General features: G+C 39.9%; 1 protein-coding gene across 1 annotated transcript; it reads left to right on the top strand.

Moving 5' to 3' along the window:
- The first annotated feature begins 551 nt into the window (after positions 1-551).
- Positions 552-21,931, top strand: LOC137290632 (lysosomal dipeptide transporter MFSD1-like). The gene is made up of 13 exons (XM_067821698.1): positions 552-653; positions 3,490-3,590; positions 4,273-4,415; positions 4,824-4,879; positions 13,245-13,388; positions 14,337-14,495; positions 14,762-14,877; positions 17,068-17,168; positions 17,895-18,015; positions 18,469-18,606; positions 18,921-19,060; positions 19,269-19,383; positions 19,989-21,931. The coding sequence occupies exons 1-13, from the start codon at positions 629-631 to the stop codon at positions 20,130-20,132; spliced, it is 1,503 nt and encodes a 500-aa protein (XP_067677799.1). The 5' UTR covers positions 552-628; the 3' UTR covers positions 20,133-21,931.
- Positions 21,932-22,138: the final 207 nt, after the last annotated feature.

The raw sequence follows: 22,138 nt of genomic DNA, 5'->3' as shown, positions 1-22,138 counted from the left end.
TGAGGATGAAACCCAATATAAGTGATATGTAATTGCTATTAACTGACATAAGTTTACGTTTTTCACTAATTTAACTGAAGTTCAATTAATAATGATTCATTGGCTTCTTATTGAATGAGAAACTGATGTCAATAATGTCTTGGTATTTCGTTGCGTAGATGATTGGCCGCTGTCCCTTTCACTCTTTGCTCTCACCAGGGAGACTCTAACAGGTTTGGTAGATTGTCTCTGCTCTCATTTTGTATTCGGTGGAAATTTTTTTCCAGAGCCGGGAAAAACTGGGCGTTTCAAATTTTACTAGTCTGTGGGGTATCTATGGTAAGCATTACTTAAGACGGAAGCTTCCATATGGATACTAGTATATATTCCTTTTTCTCATATGCATTGGTATTGGCTTGTGGTATGCTCGCAAAATGGAACATCCCCTACATTTTTAATGGTATACATCCATGCATCGTGAGCGCAGTGCGTGACCAGTCTTGCCTCACTTCGTTGGAAGCTTCAAAGCGGCGAACGCTGCTTGCGAATTCTAAACGTCGCTGCAAGAAGCTAGTGATATTCGCTCATGTGATGCGGAAGTATCAGTTCAAAGGTCGCGAACAATTTGACAGACACACAAACAAGCGCTATGGCGGGACTGAGGGCGACTGATTGTGAGTTTTCACTTGACAATCGCACGTGATGAACACATATCAAGTAGCTCGGCTGTCACTGTGTGTCGAAGTAAATGCACGATTGTGTATGATGTCATGTTCAGGTGACATCGACCTGACAGTGACGACACCATACACCCAAGTCACAAATGCAGAATGGTTTTACCAAGTTGTTAACAAGTGTTTCTGTAAATTCATACATTAGCTGCAAACTGTTGAATTGTGTCATGTATCCGTACTAAGTAAGGGAATGTGTAAATGTTTACTTCGCGAAAATAAGGTATTTTTTGTATGTATATAGTGACAATACAATCAGTAAGGAAGGGAATATGTAAAGTTTAAAGTAAAAGGGAATATCTATGTATAAATGTATACTGTAATTTATTTGTAAATATGGAAATACTCAGATGTATACAGTTGGTATCTTTTAGTAGCATTTCGTCATACATTTATGGACGTCATACGTTTTCGGACAGATTGTTTACTTGGGCAGACATGAGGGGTGTTGCTCCACACAGACGTAAAATCTTGAATGATGGCTTGTCTTCATGATAAATTTAAGTTTGCGATATATTTTACAATTGTACATGCGATAATCTAGACAGCAAAACATTTTCTTAAGTGTCCAAATTCTCACAGCATATAAATGCAACAGTTAAAATAATCAATGTACATGCTGAAAACTGTCTGGAAGTTTTGCTGATTAACATAAGAGTGATTTAATTTTAGAACTCATGAAAGGAATTTGCTCAAAAATTTAATACTATGGTTATTGGAACTTCACATCAGTCTTATAAAGATTTCAGTTGTTGGTGGGTTATCATATCATTCAAAAAGCAGTCTATCCTCTCTTGCAAATATCTGTTGCATTTAAGCAGTTAATGTAATTCATGTTCAATGCACTCAAAGCCCTCAGCATAGCAGAATATTCACAAATGTTCATGATATCTGGTATTTGTACATCAACTCTGAAGTTATTTCACCAAAATACGGTTATTACTTTCTGCAAATAAGGGAGAAAGTCAAGGTCATTCTTCAACATAAACAAGAGTTTTATACTGAGAGTACTCAGAAAATTTAAAATAGTGTGTTTGATGCCATTGTTGGAAAAAGCAGTCACGAAATCTCTGAAAATTACTATGAAGGATGAAATACAGTATCTTGCGACAGACAGAGGAATCCAATTATGTAGTTATACAAAACTCCTCATATTAGATGCCCGTGTACCAGTAGGTTTACCATTATCATGAGTTTTAATCAAATTGTAAGCATGGAGGTGAAATCTAAGTGGCTGTATCAGTCTGCACCAGTGCAGGGCTTCTGTGGAGGTGTGATACTGCAGGGAGACTCTGCCACTCTCCCGAACTGTTGTTTGTAATAATTTTGAACAAATCAAATGTAATCAATTGTGCAAACTCTCGATAACATTGCAACAGATGAGTCCTGAGATCTCAGATCCAAAACACTAAATAAGTGTAACTTTAAAGTTTAAAAATTTGTAAAAGATCATGATGGTTAATGCATCCAAAGTGTTTATGATAATTACAGACTGAGAATAATTTCCTTGCTTGGTCGGCATGTTTGGGCCTATGTTTATGACATTTTTACTGTGTAAACTGTACCATATTGTTTGTATACATTAACCACATGCACTTCTGCTACATTCAAGAACCATTTCATAATTTTGAAGTACACCTCAATTGTGAAAGACTGACGGTTTGGTGTTGTTGCCATTTTGTTTCATTCCAGTTTCTACACAATTGTTTTACACATTAATTGTCCTAAGCAGTGTGAGATACAGAAAATAAATCATCATCATCAAAAATACCCCGTAATTGCATCAGAAATGTGTGTTGACATAAGACACCTCTCCCACCTCCCTTTCCTCACAGGGTTGCACGCTGACTGATGGCAGTGGTGAAAATCTTAACCTAAACTCTGAGTGGGATCCTCTAACAATCTTTGTCATCAAAACATACTTTTGTCCTGATCACTATTCCATGCATACTGTGTTTAAACTTGAGAGACAGTTCCTACATTGACTTAACATCAGTTTAGACATATGTACATGTGTATATATCAGTACCCATCATGGGAGCTTTGTAAGCACATCCACACACCTATAGTACCCATCATGGGAGCTTTGTAAGCACATCCACACACCTACAGTACCCATCATGGGAGCTTTGTAAGCACATCCACACACCTACGTTACCAATCATGGGAGCTTTGTAAGCACATCCACACACCTACAGTACCCATCATGGGAGCTTTGTAAGCACATCCACACACCTACAGTACCCATCATGGGAGCTTTGTAAGCACATCCACACACCTACAGTACCCATCATGGGAGCTTTGTAAGCACATCCACACACCTACAGTACCCATCATGGGAGCTTTGTAAGCACATCCACACACCTACAGTACCCATCGTGGGAGCTTTGTAAGCACATCCACACACCTACAGTACCCATCATGGGAGCTTTGTAAGCACATCCACACACCTACAGTACCCATCATGGGAGCTTTGTAAGCACATCCACACACCTACATTACCAATCATGCAAACTCCCTATCTTTGCCATGCATAATGTGATAGGACTAATTAACACTCCACCAATAATTAACTGATAATCTGTTACTGTACAGGCGATACTGAAATATTTCTACCCAAAATTTCAGATTTGTAAGAGACATAGGCTAGTGGGAGAAGGCAAGTGGGAGACATTGGCTGTTGACAGGACAATACAACACTCTGACTAGTGTCTATTGAATTCTGTATCCTAAAGTTCCTATATAATATTGCTTTTGTATCCTTGTTTCTTTATTCAAGGTGGCTACCGCTTTGTGGTCCTATTTTTCAACTGCATGTTGACCTTTGGCTCATACTTCTGTTTCGACATGCCAAGTGTGCTCCAAGATGAATTCACACAGGTAAAGGAAACACATGGAAGTGATAATTTTATACCTTTATTGCTAAATTCAGAATCTTCAGAGTTACATGTTTGTCTCACAGATATGCAATAATTGTACAAATCTTAGTTAGCGAAGGAAAGCAGAAATTACAATGCTGATTTGCATGTGTATACGTGTAAGGCTGCTAGTGTGCATGTGTATACGTGTAAGGCTGCTAGTGTGCATGTGTATGTGTGTAAGGCTGCTAGTGTGCATGTGTATACGTGTAAGGCTGCTAGTGTCCATGTGTATACGTGTAAGGCTGCTAGTGTCCATGTGTATACGTGTAAGGCTGCTAGTGTCCATGTGTATACGTGTAAGGCTGCTAGTGTGCATGTGTATACGTGTAAGGCTGCTAGTGTGCATGTGTATACGTGTAAGGCTGCTAGTGTGCATGTGCTCTGCAGGCCTGAGGTCAGATGCCTTGTCCACATGACCAGAGGTTAACCTATCAACAAGTTGACATTGTGAGGATGTAATCTGTGAAATGACCCCACACTCTGCGACAGGTACATATGAACTGCTGGCTTGGTGTCTCCAGCTGAGACGGAGCCAGAATCTTGCTAACAACAGGGGAATACATTTTACACTTTCTCACACGGTCTGAAATTGAACTGAAACCCAAATCATGTGTCATGCCGGTTGCTGTAACAATTTTCAGTCCAACAACTGTACCAACACTAACTCAACAGGAGAAAGTACATATGATGTTGGTGATGGCAACTACACTTGCAACAACTGCACCGACTGTCTGGGCATGTCACAGGATGACTACAACCTTCTCTACGCTATCTATGCATGGACGTAAGGCACACTGAATGTGGTGATTTTAACTGAGAGATTATCATGGTTGTACATGGTTAATTGGCGAAGTCTATGAGTCTTGTGTCCTTCGTGACTTTCAGCTGTGTCATACCTGCAGCTGGTTTTGCATTTATTAGAGGTTTCAGCTGTTTCGTTCAGAAAAAAATGTATATTAGATTCTAAATCTATGTGCCAGCCTTTGCAATTATTTAGTAGGAATAAATTAGAAAATCTGTTCATTCTACACTGTCAGGGATAATCTATAGTTGTACATAGATGTATTTGTGCACTGTTCTCATTGAGAAATTATTTTAATTTTGAAACTTCTGATCTAACAGAATCCTGCATTTCTTAGTCCTGGAAACATGATGTCCATGTGTTTATGAATGTTTACATTACTTGCTGTAGGAACGCTGTCGTTGTAATAGCTGCTGGATTCCTCATTGACAAACTGGGAAACAGAGGTAGGTGCACAATGTATTTCATGAATATCTTTATTGACTGTATATCCCTGAGTCAGAGACAAACCACACATGATGTTATCACAAGACCATAAGCTAGCAGTAACAATATGCTGCTTGGTGGTGGATTTGAAACTTAGCCCTGTTTAGTATATAGCACATGTGACATACTGATGCTTAAATAAGCTTAGGTCTTACTTCCTTTCCCTTGTCCTCTAAGATTTCAAAAACATTGTAGGAATTACTTGTTTGAGTGACATTTTAGAAGTTGGGACATACAGTCTTGAGGTAGCTTTATGGATAACAACTTCTACTGCTTGACAAGTATTAGACGAGCCACGACCTAACATGTGCATATATGGGAACGAGGACATTCCATTTGAAACAAGAGGGAAACAGGTTGTTATTCTAAATATTGAAAAGTTCGATTTCCCAGTGTTCGTGTTAACGCAGAAACATGTTTTTCACGCAGAAAAAATGATAATAAAACTATGCCAAAAAACATTTTTTGCGGGTGTATTGGCCACACAGATTCTGATCTACATAATTTTAAAGAGTACCTTAATACTGCAACATATAGACAAACAATAAATTTTAACATGATTCAGGATTGTACTGAAAATGTCACATGCAAAAGATTTGGACTACATATTCATGATTTTATTTCTGCACGCACTCATACAAAACCTACCGGGATCACTGATTTCACTGATTGTGTGAATCATGTCGTGACGGTGTCTTGCTGAACTAAATAGCTCTATGAGACACTGTCTTGAACAGTAGCAGTATTGATTTCATGTGGTCAGCATGTGCTTAATCGTCAATCTACCTGTAGGAACCAAGTGTATTTGTCCAGATTACTTGCCCCGCCTGCTTGTCACAAATGCATTCACTGCACTGCCTCATCTAATCCTTGTTAAGCAGTATTTCAGTCTTGCATCGATGGAATTGAGGTCCATGTACCTGTACCGCTGTATTGCTTACTCTCCTCTTTCTGGCGAAAGTAGTCCCTTCTAAAAGAAGCGGACGTAAAATCACACTCACCCAAGTATTACCTCCCTTTTCCCGCCACATGGTCAGCTGACTGCCATGCCATTTCACGCTGGAGGCACCTGGGGTCCCGTACATGGTGATAAGTCTTTCATTTTTTCAGTTCTTATAACTAAATTTGTGCTGTATATGGTTTTTGGCTTGTATATATTTATTATTATGATACAATTTTGTATTTATTGCGTCTATTTCTAACTCGAATTTCATCAGCCGAGACTTAGTCTCGGTTGATGAAATCGTGTTTTCAGTGCAGATTACAGCTGTCAGCGGTTGACCCGCACGTACTTTGCCCAGCGTGTAAACCTTTATGTTCTGCTCATGCTCATTGTGTATTTTGCATTTATTAAATTGTCTGAAGCAGAATTCTCATTATATTTACGGTCTGTTCACAGACGTGCTAGAGATAAGCAACGTTGGCTCGCTTAAGTCATGTCTAAATCTAGTGAAATAAAGTCGGGTAACCGTTTAATTGTTGATGCTGAGATTCATTCCAGCGAGAAGCCAGTCGTATCTCCAAGGTTGTGTCCAGGGTCGGGCAAGTCCCCTCCCAAGACACAGAAAAGATCATCCGCCTCATACTAAGAAAATTAAGAAGTCAAAGTCGTCATCTGCAAGATCATCGCAGAATCATCCTTCGCTGATAAAGAAGTCACTCAAGGAGGAGATAGAAGAACATCAGTATTTTGACAAGTCTCCGTTAATGATACAGAGTGAAGACCCATGCATCAGACATTGGCAACTAGATCGACACCGACGGCATCTTCAACACCTCCGAACACATCTCATCTACAACAGACTTCGCAGATGATGAACCTCATGGAACGAGGTTTTGACGCACGTTGTTTCCTTCTTCATAATATGGAACCATTCATCAGAGCGAGATCGACAAAGGCTATAACGTCATCAACCCAGCTCGTAGTAGATTTTACAAGGTGGAAGACAGAAGACTGGTACAACTGGACACTACTACGTATACGAGGTGAACCTTTTTTGGATTAGATCGATCAAGAGCCATCAACGAGATTCTCATCGCTAAGTTTAGCAATCCAGTAAATGAGGAAGAGAGGATGATCCTGTCGGCACTCGTTACAAAGAGGAAGGATCAGTAGTTTATGTTTGAACATCTAGCTTCTACCACTGCACGTATTAATCTACTTCGTAGGCAGAGGCTCCTGTCCGCAACCTCATGGAGTGAGAACTTCACAAAGCCCTTGTATCAAGCCCCATGGTCTGCACCTAAGCTATTCAACGATTGAAGGATTGAAGGGGTAGCAAGATGAGTTACTCAAGATTCAAGGGAAGTTATGATGATAAAATCCATTAACACTTTGACTTCTGTCCTTAAACTGACAAATCAACGTTACACTAGCAAGTCCAAGTTTTCCAGGGTTCAAAGAGCGAGGGACAAGAAATTCAGCGATAGAGGGGAGAAATCATCATCTTCATTTCGTCACCCCTATGGAGGAAATAAATGCTCTCAGACATCAGGAAGATCGTCTCGGTGCGGTGGAGGGAATAGACGTTGAAGATCAGGTTCAGAACGACTGGAGTCTTCCACTCCCAACCATCTCAAGTGGGTGGACGTCTTCAACTCTACTGGCAAAATTGGGGAATCCTCAACGACAATTATATCATGAATATTCTGCGAGACGGCTACAAGATTCCACTGGAAGATACACCACCGCTCACAAAACTACCAACTCACATCATCTACACACAATAATCAACTAGACAAGTTGACTGATGCTATATCAGCGCTGTTGCAGAAGGGAGCAGTAGAAGTAATACAGCCACAGAATCTAACAGCCGGATTTTATTCTCCAATTTTCTTAGTACCGAAGAAGAATTCCAGAGAGAAATTTCCGTCTCATTTACAACATAAAGGAATTCAACAAAAAGTTTCTATTAAAGCCAGAACATTTCAAGATGGTACATCTTTCTCAACTAAGACTCCTCATCCAGCAGACTATCTAGCCAGCATAGATCTACAAGATGCATACCTCATATCCTGATACATCGAGAATCCAGAAAATATCTACGTTTCCTTTTCAACGGCCGGCATTATCAATGGACAGTCCTACCATTTGGAATATCTTTGGCCCCATGGCTATTTATACGGATAACCAAGCCCATTGTCAATTATCTACACCTCAGGGGGCTACGCAGTGCTTTTTATTTGGACGACGGGATACAAGTTCATCAACGGAATAGTCAACTGAGACTACAATTAGACTTCACAATCAGGCTACTAACACAACTGGGATGGTTAGTAAATCACCTAAAGTCGGAATTGGTACCTCAACAAGATATCAAATTCCTCAGGATTCGTTTCATCACTATGTTGAATCAGATTGTAGTTCCAGAGGACCGGTGGGTCAAGGTTCAAGATATGATAGCGCAAGCTCTACTTTCACCGCTAACACTTTGACAATGGCAGTGTCTACTAGGCCTCCTCACGTCAGCGCAAGATATGACCAGAAGAGGAAGACTGCAGGTGCGTCCCTTACAATCATTCTTGAATCTTCATTTCAACAACAGAGGTCAGATTCCCCTCCCAGAAAGTCTGAAGCCTTTTGTGATGTGGTGGACTCGCCGATCGAATGTCTGCGCAGGAACCTATATGTTAGGCCCGGTATTCAACAACCACCTTTATGTAGACGCATCTCTACAACGATGGGGAGCTCATCTAGGAAACGAGGTAGCAGGAGGAATCAGGAACGAAGAGGAACAGGCTCTTCACATCAACCAGCTGGAAATGAAAGTGGTCATTCAAGCCATCCACCACTGGTCGACAGCATTGAGAGACAAGTTATTAATGATCCATAAGGACAAGTCAGCAGTAGTGTTTTGCATAAACAAACAAGGGTCAACAAAATCATTATCTCTACTACACCTAACGTTTCAACTGTTCAACCTAGTCGACAGTCTGAATCTTCAAGTAAAAGCATGTCACATACCAGGAGCATACAACGTCATGGCAGACGTCCTATCTCGTCTCCTTCGTCCATCTCCAACAGAATGGATGCTGCATTTAGAAGTGTTTCAACTAATCAGTCAAACTTTTGGATCACCGCAAATAGACCTAGTTGCAGCGAGATTCAACTAACAGACAGTAACTTTTGTGTCGCCAGTACCAGATCCCTTAGTCTGAGCAACGGACGCTCTCAGCATTTCATGGGAAGGAATGAACGCATACGCGTTTCCCCCTCCAGCACTGTTACCAAAAGTCATCGAGAAAATAAGACAAACAAAGAGGTTACAACTGATTTTTGTCGTGCCTAACTGGCCAAAGTGAGATTAGTTTCCAACACTTATAGAAGAGCTAGGACAACCAACACTACAATTACCAGAGTGGAAGAATCTTCTCATTCATCCCCACACAAAGCAAGTGCACGGCCAACCATCGGTGTTCCATCTTCACGTATGGACCGTATTAAGACTTGTTTGAAATGCAGAGGATATTCAGCGAGAGCTGCGAAAACAGTCACATTAGCTTTACAGAAATACACTTGCACACTTTATGACGACAAGTGGAAACGGTTTGAAACATACACCAGAAATAAAGAGATTTTCGGTGAACAAGGCAACTCATCCTCAAATAGCAGATTATTTATGCTATTTACGTCAGTCTAAAGGTCTGAAGGGTTCTACATTATCTACATACTTAGCTGCTCTCAGCTCAGTCATCACCATGAGAACAGGGACCAAACTGACTCAAGTACCAGAGCTCATTGCCTTACTACGTTCGTTCAAGTTGGAAGATCAACAACACAGATTTAGAGCTCCCGCGTGGGATCTAAATTTTGTACTCCAACATCTCAGAAGTGATGTATATGAACCACTTGATCAAACTTCAAGTGAAATGTTGATTCAAAAGACGCTACTTTTACTTGCCTTGGCTACAGAGGCAAGAATATCAGAAATTCATGCTCTAGACTTTAATCGAACGAGTTTTGACACAAGTCTCCAGGAAACAGCTCATTTAGGTCTAACATGGGATTTCATAGCAATGAATTAATTGCCAGGTCAACTGGACAGACAGTTTTGTCTTCAATCTTAGGACCGTATGACCGTATGATACACAGGATTTATCATTATGTCCAGTGAGAGCATTGAAAATATATACATTGCACGTACCAAATCTAGAAGACAATGGTTCAAGCGCCTATTTATGCTTATATCCACTGAGACACCTACGGAAATATCCAGCAACACTATCTCCGTTCAGGTCTACTCGTGAATTAAGAAGATTTTCATCAGTCTCCCTAGCTCGTCAAAGGCGCCGTCAGCACTCGTCATCACCTTCAGACCTGGACTCACATAAGAAAAATCATCGGCATCCACCGAATGTGTCGCACTCATGGAAGGATGAAGACAGATACTACTGATCGTCATCTCCGGAGGAAGCCCTCTTTTCGGACACGGAAATCACAATGTGGATCATGAATGGTCTGGACTTAGTCTCACCATCCAAGGATTCAAACTAATCCAACACTTATAGGATGAAGAAGGAAGACATGCATTATCATTCCCGGTGATAGCGCTAATATCTACTATTTTTGAGAAGTTATCTACGGCATTCAAGTCAGCATCCAAGTTTCAACAACAACACGTGCCACCTGTCAATGCTCGTCGCTTCCCTCTTCACCATGCTCTCCATCAGAGCACCAGATGTAGACAAGGCATACAAGATCATCATCAGTCCCCGCAACGATCTTACAAGATAGACGACATTCAGACGGGCTCGATGCAGACTCTCATCTCAAGTTCAGCAATCCTGCGAACGAGGAAGAGTGAATGTTCCTGTCATCTTTCGTCACTCAGAAGAAGTATCAGCAGTTTACGTCTGAACACCTCGTCTCAACTACTGCGGGACAGAATCTACTTCCTCGACAAGATTAATGATGCAGCAAGGATGATTGCCCAAGACTTTAGAGAAGTCATGATGATCAAGTCCATCGACACCTTGACAACAGTGCTCAAGCAGACTAGTCAGCGTTACACTAACAAGTGCAAGTTTTCCAGAGTCCAGAGAACAAGATATAAGAAGTTTAATACCGGAGTGTCCAGGAGGTAAACATTGAAGATCAGGATCGGAACAACTGGAGTTTTCCACCCTCAACCGTTCCCATACAGCCGTCTCCAGTGGGTGAATGTTTCCAAGTCAACTGGAAGAAGCGGGGAATTCTCAACGATGAATACATCATGAAGATTCTTTGAGATGACTGCAATATACCACTGCAAACTATACCTCTGATCACAAAAGATGACGGTATTATCTTTGGTGGAAAAATTCCGACACATCTACCTGGAAGACAATTTGTCTACATCAGCTTCAAGCGGCGGAAGTGTTTTTTTTCACGCGCTTTACTCATTTAGATATGTGCTCACCAAACAGCATGGTTACGGAGAAGCCTAAATGCTAGCAAGGGTATCACCGTTTGAACAAGATTTCACGATGATCGGTTATCTGCTACACCGGTGATGTCACATCTACAATCTGATTGGTCCCTGAGAGACAGCGCCCTGTAAGGAAAGCCAGTGACATTACATCTACAATCTGGTTGGTCCTCGAGCATTACATCTACAATCTGATTGGTCCTCAAGAGACAACGCCCTGCGCAGAATGTGATGTTAATTTTCCAGTGTTAGGAAGTTGTCTACATTCAACATAGTCATTCAATGATGGGAAGATGTCATTTACACACTAGATAAGAGTCTACCGCTTCATTTGATTGTTCAGACGGCATAGAGATCTTCAACAGCACACTCAATGTTGCATATCAGGAGGTTTGCAGCAATGAATGGCAGTTTCTGATCCGACAGCCATCCTGCTATAAATAGACTTCCTTGGAATGTCAACACGCTCAGCGTTGATGATCTGAAGATGAAGAATGACACATCTTCACAGCATACAAGGATTGGTGGATCAAAATTCGCGTCTCTCCAAGGATGAAATGCCCATCTAAACAATGAGGTTGCAGTAGGATTCTGGAAGAAGGAAGATCGAGCTCTTCACATCAACCATTTGTAGATGAAAGTGGTGATGCGTGTTATCCATCATTAGTCGACTACATCGGGAGACAAGCTGCTGATGATCCAGACGGACAACTCAACAGTGGTCCTCTACGTAAACAAGGGTCAATGAGACCTCCATCTCTACTACACCTGACGTTTCTACTCTTCGACATGAATATTTATGTCATTTTCGATGTCTGAAAGGCTCTACATTATCTACCTACTTAGCAGCTCTCAGCTCAGTCGTCAGCATGGAAACAGAAACCAAGCTGACTAAAGTACCTAAGTTACTTGCCTTCCTACACTCCTTCAAGTTGGAAGATCAACAGCATGGGGTCTAAACATTGTACTTCAACATCTCACAAGTGATGCGTACGAACCGCTTGATTGGACTTCATTGGAACTGCTAATTCAGAAGATGCTGTTTTTATCTTGCCTTAGCTACAGCTGCACGCATGTCCCAAATTCATGCTCTAGAATTCAATCCCCGAAGGCGCTGAGTTCACTCACCCGTTTTATCACGTGACTTGTGGAATTCAGACGCTCTACGGAGTATAATGGTGGAATGTCCATACATACGTCTTGAACAGACTAGCATGAGTGATTATGACCCTGTACTCATTTAGTTGCATCAGAAACTAGCAGGATGCTAGTTACTTTTGATGTCATCACTTGCCAGTCAACAAAGTTGTCTACGGAAGACAAATTCGACTGGATGTGATCCCCCCATAATCTGCAATGAATATTATAAAGGACAGGACCGAATTTTTGCCGTTACAAGTTCCCGTTAGGGAGGGAATTTTTTGGACGTAATTTGGAACAACCAGCAGAAGCCAGCATGGTCTGACCCACTGCTGTTTACGTCGGATTCTGTAAGCAATTAAGGATGAGTCAGGATAAGGAAAATATGTAATTTTCTAAATAAAATTGATATTTTATACTTATCCTGACTCAGCCGCCCTTCACCGACGCTGAATTTTCATATTCTCGTGTTGGGCAATTATAGGAGAGAGTGAGTATCATGGAAAATTAGCTGACCATGTGCACAGGAGGGGAGCTAACTCATGGGTGAGTGTGAACTTTACGTCTGCTTCTTTTAGAAGGGAACTTCAAGGGATTTCAGGTGTTTCACTATCTCCGTTAGGAAGAGGAGATAAGCAATTAAACATGAGTCAGGATAAGTATAAAATGTCAGTTTTATACAGAAAATTACATTATGACTCCATGCATCAGTGCACTCTTTAAGTCCTCTTGGACCTTCCTTTTCTGACTTCTGTTCAATAGTTGTTTGTCCTTCTAGTGGGTGTGTTCCTCTTCTCCCTCTTGTGTGTCATCGGGTCTTGCACTTTCGCTGTTGGTGCAATGCTGAAAGGAACATCTGCCATGTTACCTGTCATGCTGGTGGGACGTCTGGTCTTTGGATCAGGAAATGGGTCACTAACAAGTATGTTTAACTCTCTCAGGAATACACAACTTTAACTGCATCATGAAGTTATTTGGTTATCATTTAAAGTCAAGTAACTTTCATATGTTTGGTCAAATATATAAGTTATTTCCAAACAAAGTTGTCACCAGGCACTTGTGTACTGTATATATTACATTCAGAAAGAGATGTTGGTAATGACTGTAGTCTTATTGATCCTGCATATTTCATCATATTTTCTATTTATTTGAATGTAAGTTATTTGTTTAGCATAAAAAAATGTGCACTTGATTTGCATATATCTTACACAGGCAGTATTGTTAATCACATGACAGAGACAATATAGACTGATATATTATGGTAACAGTTACGCTTCATCATCTGGTAGTTATTGACAGCTTGACATTAACTGTGCGCTTGAACACTAAGGGAGTCTGCAAGAAAGGAACTGAACTTCCAGTGTATTAGTATTGTGAGCCACTGCCTTGTTCTATATATGTAAATTCTGAAACATCTTTGGCAGTATGAGATATTGCTGACAGGAATGAACTTGCTGCTTTGTTGACATGAGTATCCAGCACTCTCTCAGATGGTTGTACACAACTTGATCAGAATTATAGCTTCTCTGGTTAATGTTTTTTTCTATCGTAGTCATCAGTATCATTTTGTTGTCTCAGGCTAGCCGCCAAATGAGTGTGAGTTTAGTTTCATGCAGCTTTTTAAGCAATATTCCATGACGCCAGAATTGGGCTTTGCACTCTGTACTCATCTTGGAAACGAACCCAGGTCTTTGGTGTGACCAGCAAATGCCTTAACTATTAGTCTACCCCACCAGCCTTCATAGTACTGTAAAATCTTTTCTCTGGGACCTCATATCACTGTTATGCATGTTTCAATGTTTTCAGGAAGAGATAATTTCAATCAGATTAGTGATGGGAACAATATAAAACAGGTGATTCTGTGTTTCAGTTGTTCAGAACAAGATCACAGCCTTCTGGTTTAAGAACAAGGAATTAGCCATGGCATTTGGTTTCACGTTAGCATTCTCACGTCTGGGAAGCGTACTGAACTTCTTCTTGACGCAGTCGTTCTCTCAGACGTACGGGCTCTCTTGGACACTCTGGGGAGGTGAGGAGCCCTTGACCTTGTCTTAAAGGGATGTTACGACATTAAAGTTTTGTGTACATATCTTTCTGGATGTTATATAGTGGACTGATTTTACTTGTGTTTTTTAAGTTGAATCTGTGGGTGTGGTCCTGAAAATATTGCCATGTTTACTGGGAGCAAAAGTTGTCTTATTTCACATCAATACCTTATAGACCGCTTAATAAAGTGAGTTAGAAATGTTTATTACTTGAAAAAAGTCTGTCATGCCATGCTCTGTTTCTTCCAAGGCGCTATGTTGTGTGGGCTGGGCTTTGTGTCAGCCATTATTGTGAGCTTCCTGGACATGTATGGTGTCAAGCAGCTGGGAGATGAGGTCAGCATGAAAACAGAATCCAAGAAACTGGTACGTCAAGGTTACTTGTTGAGACTAGCCAGGTAGTGCAAGGTCACCATAAAACTGGGATTCACACACATCCATACTGAAACTACACACAGGATCAATACCCTCGAATGTTCTACCAGGGTAAATATATGTGGGCACACTATTGACATATAGCACAGAGAACAATCATCATTAACAAAATATCAGTCGGATATCAGTATTTATCAGAGAGGTAACTTTGAGCAAAAATGTCTGAAACAGGGTATGTGTAGTTTTCTACACAGGGTACATACAGTGTGGATACACACAACGTTACTGCACAGGGTAGATATGTAGAATGTTACTACACAGGATAGATATACACACTGTTACTACACAGAGTAGATATACACAATGTTATCACAAAGGTAGATATACACAATGTTACCACACCGGGTAGATATACACAATGTTACCACTTAGGTAGATATACACAATTGTACAATACAAGGTAGATATACACAATTGTACTATACAAGGTAGATATACACAATGTTAACACATAGGGTAGATACACACACTGTTACTACACAGAGTAGATATACACAATGTTACCACACGGGGTAGATATACACAATGTTACCACGCGGGGTAGATATACACAATGTTACTACTTTGGGTAGATATACACAATTGTACTATACAAGGTAGATATACACAATGTTAACACATAGGGTAGATACACACACTGTTACTACACAGGGTAGATATACACAATGATACCACATAGATTAGATATACACAATGTTACTACACAGCGTAGATATACACTGTTACTACACAGGGTAGATATACACAACATTACTACACAGGGTAGATACACAATGTTACTACACAGGGTAGATATACACAACGTTACTACACAGGGTAGATATACACAATTGTACTATACAAGGTAGATATACACAATGTTAACACATAGGGTAGATACACACACTGTTACTACACAGGGTAGATATACACAACATTACTACACAGGGTAGATATACACAATGTTACTACACAGCGTAGATATACACTGTTACTACACAGGGTAGATATACACAACATTACTACACAGGGTAGATACACAATGTTACTACACAGGGTAGATATACACAACGTTACTACACAGGGTAGATATACACAATTGTACTATACAAGGTAGATATACGCAATGTTAACACATAGGGTAGATAATCACACTGTTACTACACAGAGTAGATATACACAATGTTACTACACAGGGTAGATGTACACAACATTACTACACAGGGTAGATACACACTGTTACTACACAGGGTAGATATACACAACATTACTACACAGGGTAGATGTACACAATGTTACTACACAGGGTAGATATACACAATGTTACTACACAGGGTAGATACACACTGTTACTACACAGGGTAGATACACAATGTTACTACACAGGGTAGATATACACAATTGTACTATACAAGGTAGATATACACATTGTTAACACATAGGGTAGATACACTGTTACTACACAGAGTAGATATACACAATGTTACTACACATGGTAGATACACACAACATTACTACACAGGGTAGATGTACACAATGTTACTACACAGGGTAGATATACACTGTTACTACACAGGGTACATACACAATGTTACTACACAGGGTAGATATACACAATTGTACTATACAAGGTAGATATACACATTGTTAACACATAGGGTAGATACACACACTGTTACTACACAGGGTAGATATACACAATGTTACTACACAGGGTAGATACACACTGTTACTACACGGCGTAGACATACACAATGTTACAAAACAGGGTAAATACGACAGAGGGTGAATACACTATTTACACTATTTATTTCTGAAGAAAGCTGTGTTCAGGAAGCACATGGACCACATAAGTTCTAACTTGATGCAGTCATGCAGTCATTAAGTATGTAGCTATAGGTATTTAAGATAATGATAAGAGTTTAGCACTTGGATCATGGCATTTGAAAAACCATTTTGCAGAAATCGTACTAGCTTTGCTTGGTGTTCATGAATCTGGTAATCTGCAACCAGCAGGCTGGCCATTGCTAGTACAGTCAAGGTGTAAGGTGCACTTGAATTAATGCCAACTCACTCAAGCTTTGATTATTCATGCACAACAGCTACTCGTAACTTCTGGCAATCACTAACTTACTGCTTCAGAGGTTCACCGATATCCGCTACTTTTCTCTGTCGTACTGGCTGGTGGCACTGGCAATCATGTTCTTCTACAATGGAGTCTTCCCATTTGTGGCTGATGCCAGGTGAGTTTAGTGTAGTGTTTGATTGGTCTCTTGTAGCTAGAGAGGCAGCCATATGACTGCGTGAATAGCAACATGTGTGTTTTGATGTATATTGTTTAGAAGATAAACAGTTAGGTTTGTTCAGTTTCCGGGATTCATTGGGGTTCAACTCAGACAAATTTAGATTAAAACCGATAGTTAAAAAAAAACAGATCAGGGTCACACAAAACAGTCTTAGCCGTCATTATGCAAAGGAAAGTATTCCATCTTCTGGAGTATCATTTGGCTGTTATTCAGCTTTTGTCATTCAGAGAATGAAACTATATTCGAAGAGGTTTCTCAACAAATGAAATTTACGAAAAACACCCACTATTGGTTTGCAATAACACCATTAATGCTTGATAACAGTGTAAGAATTTACATCTAAACATCTCTCTGTGAAATCAACAACATAATCAAATATCAATAAAATGATATACTTCACTTGGTGAGCTGATGAATGTCGTATCACCTAATGGTGGTTGTATATCACCTGTACAGTGTTTTGAGTCATTCTGTTATTCTAGAGATTTTTGTTCAGTTTTGGGATTCACAAAAAGTCATGCTATGAAACGTACAAGAGTATACTGTAATATGAATGATGGTATTCTCGTTTCCAGTCATATAGTTAGCCAATAGAAATAAAGTATGCTTAAATATATATTTTTCAGATGTTTTGTATCGTTTACCAAATCTTTGCCGTTTCAGTAAATTTATCTACGACAAGTATAAGATAGAGTATAACTTCAACCAGAAAACCTCTTCATACATCGCAGGCTCAATCTACGATGTTTCTATGATATTGTCTCCATTTCTTGGAGGCATCATTGTAAGTACTGTGCCTTATCTTTAGATACCACATCTGTACTTTGTAGATGGCCAGAAGATATAGATACCATATTTAAACTCTGTTAAACAATTGTTGCACCAAATATGTGTCTTTGTAACATGGCTGCTCCACTGATAAATTCATTACATATATCAATAGCAGATTGTACAGGATTCTTCTAGCTGCAAGGCTTGCATTTTTCAGTGTCTCAGTCACACATGTAGCTTAGGAACTCAATATCTCAGGATGTGTTCAGGAATCGAGGGTACTGTGTAGCTCTTGATCTGTATATTCCAGGATGTGTTCAGGAAGTAAGGGTACTGTGTAGCTCTTGATCTGTATATTCCAGGATGTGTTCAGGAAGTAAGGGTACTGTGTAGCTCTTAATCTGTATATTCCAGGATGTGTTCAGGAAGTAAGGGTACTGTGTAGCTCTTGATCTGTATATTCCAGGATGTGTTCGGTAAGCGAGGGTACCTGGCCACGTTGTGTGCAGTGTTCTCCATCCCTGTTTTTGCACTGTTGGCCTTCACGTATGTGTACCCACTGGTGGCGACCTTGTGCTTTGGGCTGACCTACTCTGTGGCTGCTGTGAGTCTGTTCATCTTGGAACATTGTTTCTTTGTTTCAGTGTAAGATGTCACTCTTCCACCTGTGGAAATGTCAGTTTTGGAGTTCCTCAATTCTATGTTGAAAGTCCAAAGTCAAGTGTTGGCGAACAGTTTGCAATATTTTGTTTAAGGTCAACAGTAATTGAGATGATAAATGAAAATGTGAAAAGTGTTAAATAATTGTTCTAGTCACTACATCATGAGAGCATGATCAAGTCCTTCACAGCAGCTTAGAAAATCCTTGTTGCTACTTCGACCTATATTGCAATCAGCAAGACTTTCGTCATTTTTCAGGCTAGTCTGTGGCCATCAATTCCTCTTGTGGTAACCCAGGCAACGGTTGGCACAGCAATGGGCCTCACAACGTCTATTCAAATGATTGGTATTGGTGTTTCTAATCTCATTGTCGGCTCGATTCTTGGGACAGAAAAAAAGTAAGTGAAAAGTGTTACATGTAACATTATCTTCAGTAAGACACTGACAGTGCTTTTATTCCTCATGACACTGACAATGCTTGTGTTCCTCATGACACTGACAATGCTTGTGTTCCTCATGACACTGACAATGCTTGTGTTCCTTGTGACGCTGATCATGCTTGTAATATGCTATTGTCTCCTTATTTGTTTTCCTTATATTTTCCAGCACACCAACAGAGACCATCTTACTGCGCTGGAAGTATGTGATGATCTTCCTGCTGGCTAACATCCTTGCCTGTGTTGCCACCACATTCTTCCTGAATGTCATTGACAAGAGGAAGGTCAGAGATCTTGTGTTGTTTTATCATCAAGATGTTGCTTTTTTTAAAAAAACTAAATTTTTAACTTACTTTACCATAGGTCTTATGCATATTACCTCAAGCTCCGCTTAAAAGAGATCAGACAGTCATTGATTCACCATTCTCTGAAATGGCTACCTCATGTATCGACGAATGTACAGGAACATAAGTGATGTGATCTCCCCTGCTGCGCAAGCATGGTCTATAAAAAAAATTGACTTTTACTGAACTTACCTTACTTAGATACTGAGTGATTCTTGTTTTATCGTGCAAAGTATGTAATTTTACCTGTAAATTATGAAGGGAAACTTCCACTGATTTAAAAATAATAGTATGTGTATATGTTCTACAATGTGAAAAATCAAAGCATTTTGCCCATGCTTGACTCTGAAGGATATGTTGTTCAGTTCCTGTCCTGAAACTAAACGTGATGCAGGACTCAGAACAACATTCAAGAGCCTTTCAGAATGAAGTTGTAGGTGTGATAGTAGTCAAAGGTAGTATATACTGTCTGGAACTAGTCTGCCTCACAGGACTTAGTCCATTCCCATTCAGCCTATCCCTCCTGACTGAATCTTTCTCTCCAGGGTGGTATGCTGAACTTGAGTCGTAAACAGAAGCAGTCATTGGCACGGCGTCTGCAGGAAGAGGAAGAAGTCGACCCGGACGAGGAGGTGGCACCAGTGTACAATGAGAGGGACCCCCTCCTTGGCAATAACCGCATCAACTGATCCTAGTCTTGTCTGAGAGTGGGGTGTGTTGGATTAACATACTTCTCAGCTGCCTCGGTGAATCGTACAAATTGCTTTTTGATCATGTGTTTGCAGAAGTATGATTATTTTCAGTGTCCAGTGAGGAATGCATTATCTCACCTAAACTGCAGAATCTGCAACAAAATGTTTGCATTTCCAGTTTGAGAATAGAGCCGTAAAGTTATTGCTCATCAGCTAAAAAGTGCTTCATGAATATGCTGCATAGACATTTCAAGCCGGACAAGAAAAGTGCTTTCATGACTGTGTTGCATTTGTACTGGCATGCATATTCAAAGTGTTCATGCAGTTTATGCAATTCGTTCATTTTAGGAAGGGTCTGTAGAAAAAATGTTTGATCCTAAAAGCTGTATTGCCAACAGGTATATTTGTAAAGTGTCACTGTTGTTCTCATTTGAAACACTAGAGTGATGTCAGAATTGTATGTTAATTAGAAAATACCAACAAGCTATGATAGATTACCTGTCTACAGTGAGTTATGCAAGCTGCTTTAGCAGGACACTTCCAGCATTGATACAGACAGATATTACATAATTCTGAGTTCTGTATTTTGTGTATGAAATGCAAAAAAAAATACCAGGAAGCCCACAGGACTGATTACTAAAAACTGTTGCTGGCCCTGTTAACATGTAACCAGCCCTGTTATAGAGGAAACAGAGATAAGGTGTTAAACTGATGTAGTTAATGAAGTACTGGTAGTGCGGTAAACTTAAACATGTGCAAACACAAATTTTAAAAACATAACTTGGTGGTCACTTTTGATTTATTTAGTGTCACTGCCATCTGCATCAGAAAAACAGGCAAAGTGAGAATCAGTTTCAGTATCTTTGGCAAGAATGTTCTCTACGTGTTGATTAATTGATCATGAACTATAAAACAGTTGACAGTTTATTTCGAAATATTTCCCGTAGTCATCAACATGGTCAAATATATACCCTTGGAAAATGTACTGGCCCACTGGGCTGGTTACAAAGTAAAGTTGTAAACCTGCCATGTAACTGGCAAGCTGTTGCTCAGCAGGCCATTTCATACACTGCTGTATTTCAGTACAATACAGAAAAACTTTCTAAACATTATTTTTCAGATAATACTGTGTAATCATCTTGTGACCCTTGAACAGGGTGGGGTCAGGTATGAATATAGGGGGATGAAAGGTGAGGAGGGGACAAGGTGTTCCTAATCCTGGCAACTGTGTGAAATCAACCATGATGCATGTGTTGTCTGATACCAAGAAAGCATTACTAATACCTCAGGTTTTCATGCCATATATCCCATGTGTGGGATTGACGATGTGATGTGACACAGTTTCATGGAGTTGTTGCCTGGAACATTTACAGGTTTTTACTAATAACTATTTCTATGTCCTTATTGTACAAAGGCCAGACCAACAAAATCAATTCACACAAAAAGGGTTATATGAAATTTTGTTTCTGGATTTTGTGTGTGTTTTGCATTCTTCCAAAAGGTCTCGACAGATGTCAAGATATACAAGATGTACTTACAAAAACAGTTCTAATAATTTTACTTCAAACAAAAGGCAAACAATTATTATATAATTTTTCCAAAGATCTTTGTATCTTGTGATGGAAAGAAGTGGTCTCTTTCTCTGAGGTGCAAGACAGTGGAGTCAAACCAAACATGCTCATGTACCAGTGTGCAGTATTGTGCTACAGTAACTTATCACCTATATCATCATCGTATATATGTAATATACTGATAAGCATTTATATTTGTATTAAACCTCATTCCATCATTGACAATGTTTATCATCACGTATGTATCATATTCTGCATGACAGAACAGCCAGAGAGTACACACATGATGGATGACTGTATTCTGAAGTACAGTCGAACCCTGTTTACTCGGACCCCACATATCCGAAACCCCGCCTTATGGACGATTTTTATGTGAAACGAAACTTACCTTCATTAATTGTACTCGCTTAACGCCTGCGCTTCCAGACCCGA

This window comes from Haliotis asinina, chromosome 7 (assembly GCF_037392515.1).
Source record: "Haliotis asinina isolate JCU_RB_2024 chromosome 7, JCU_Hal_asi_v2, whole genome shotgun sequence".
NCBI classification, from domain to species: domain Eukaryota; kingdom Metazoa; phylum Mollusca; class Gastropoda; order Lepetellida; family Haliotidae; genus Haliotis; species Haliotis asinina.
This window is presented reverse-complemented; position numbering and strand designations above follow the sequence as displayed.

Coding starts and splice junctions, on each gene's coding strand:
- LOC137290632 (XM_067821698.1), top strand. CDS start 629: ATGGCGGGACTGAGGGCGACTGATT. Junction 14,878..17,067: donor AAACAGAATCCAAGAAACTG/GTACGTCAAGGT, acceptor TTACTGCTTCAG/AGGTTCACCGATATCCGCTA. Junction 18,016..18,468: donor CATTTCTTGGAGGCATCATT/GTAAGTACTGTG, acceptor TGTATATTCCAG/GATGTGTTCGGTAAGCGAGG.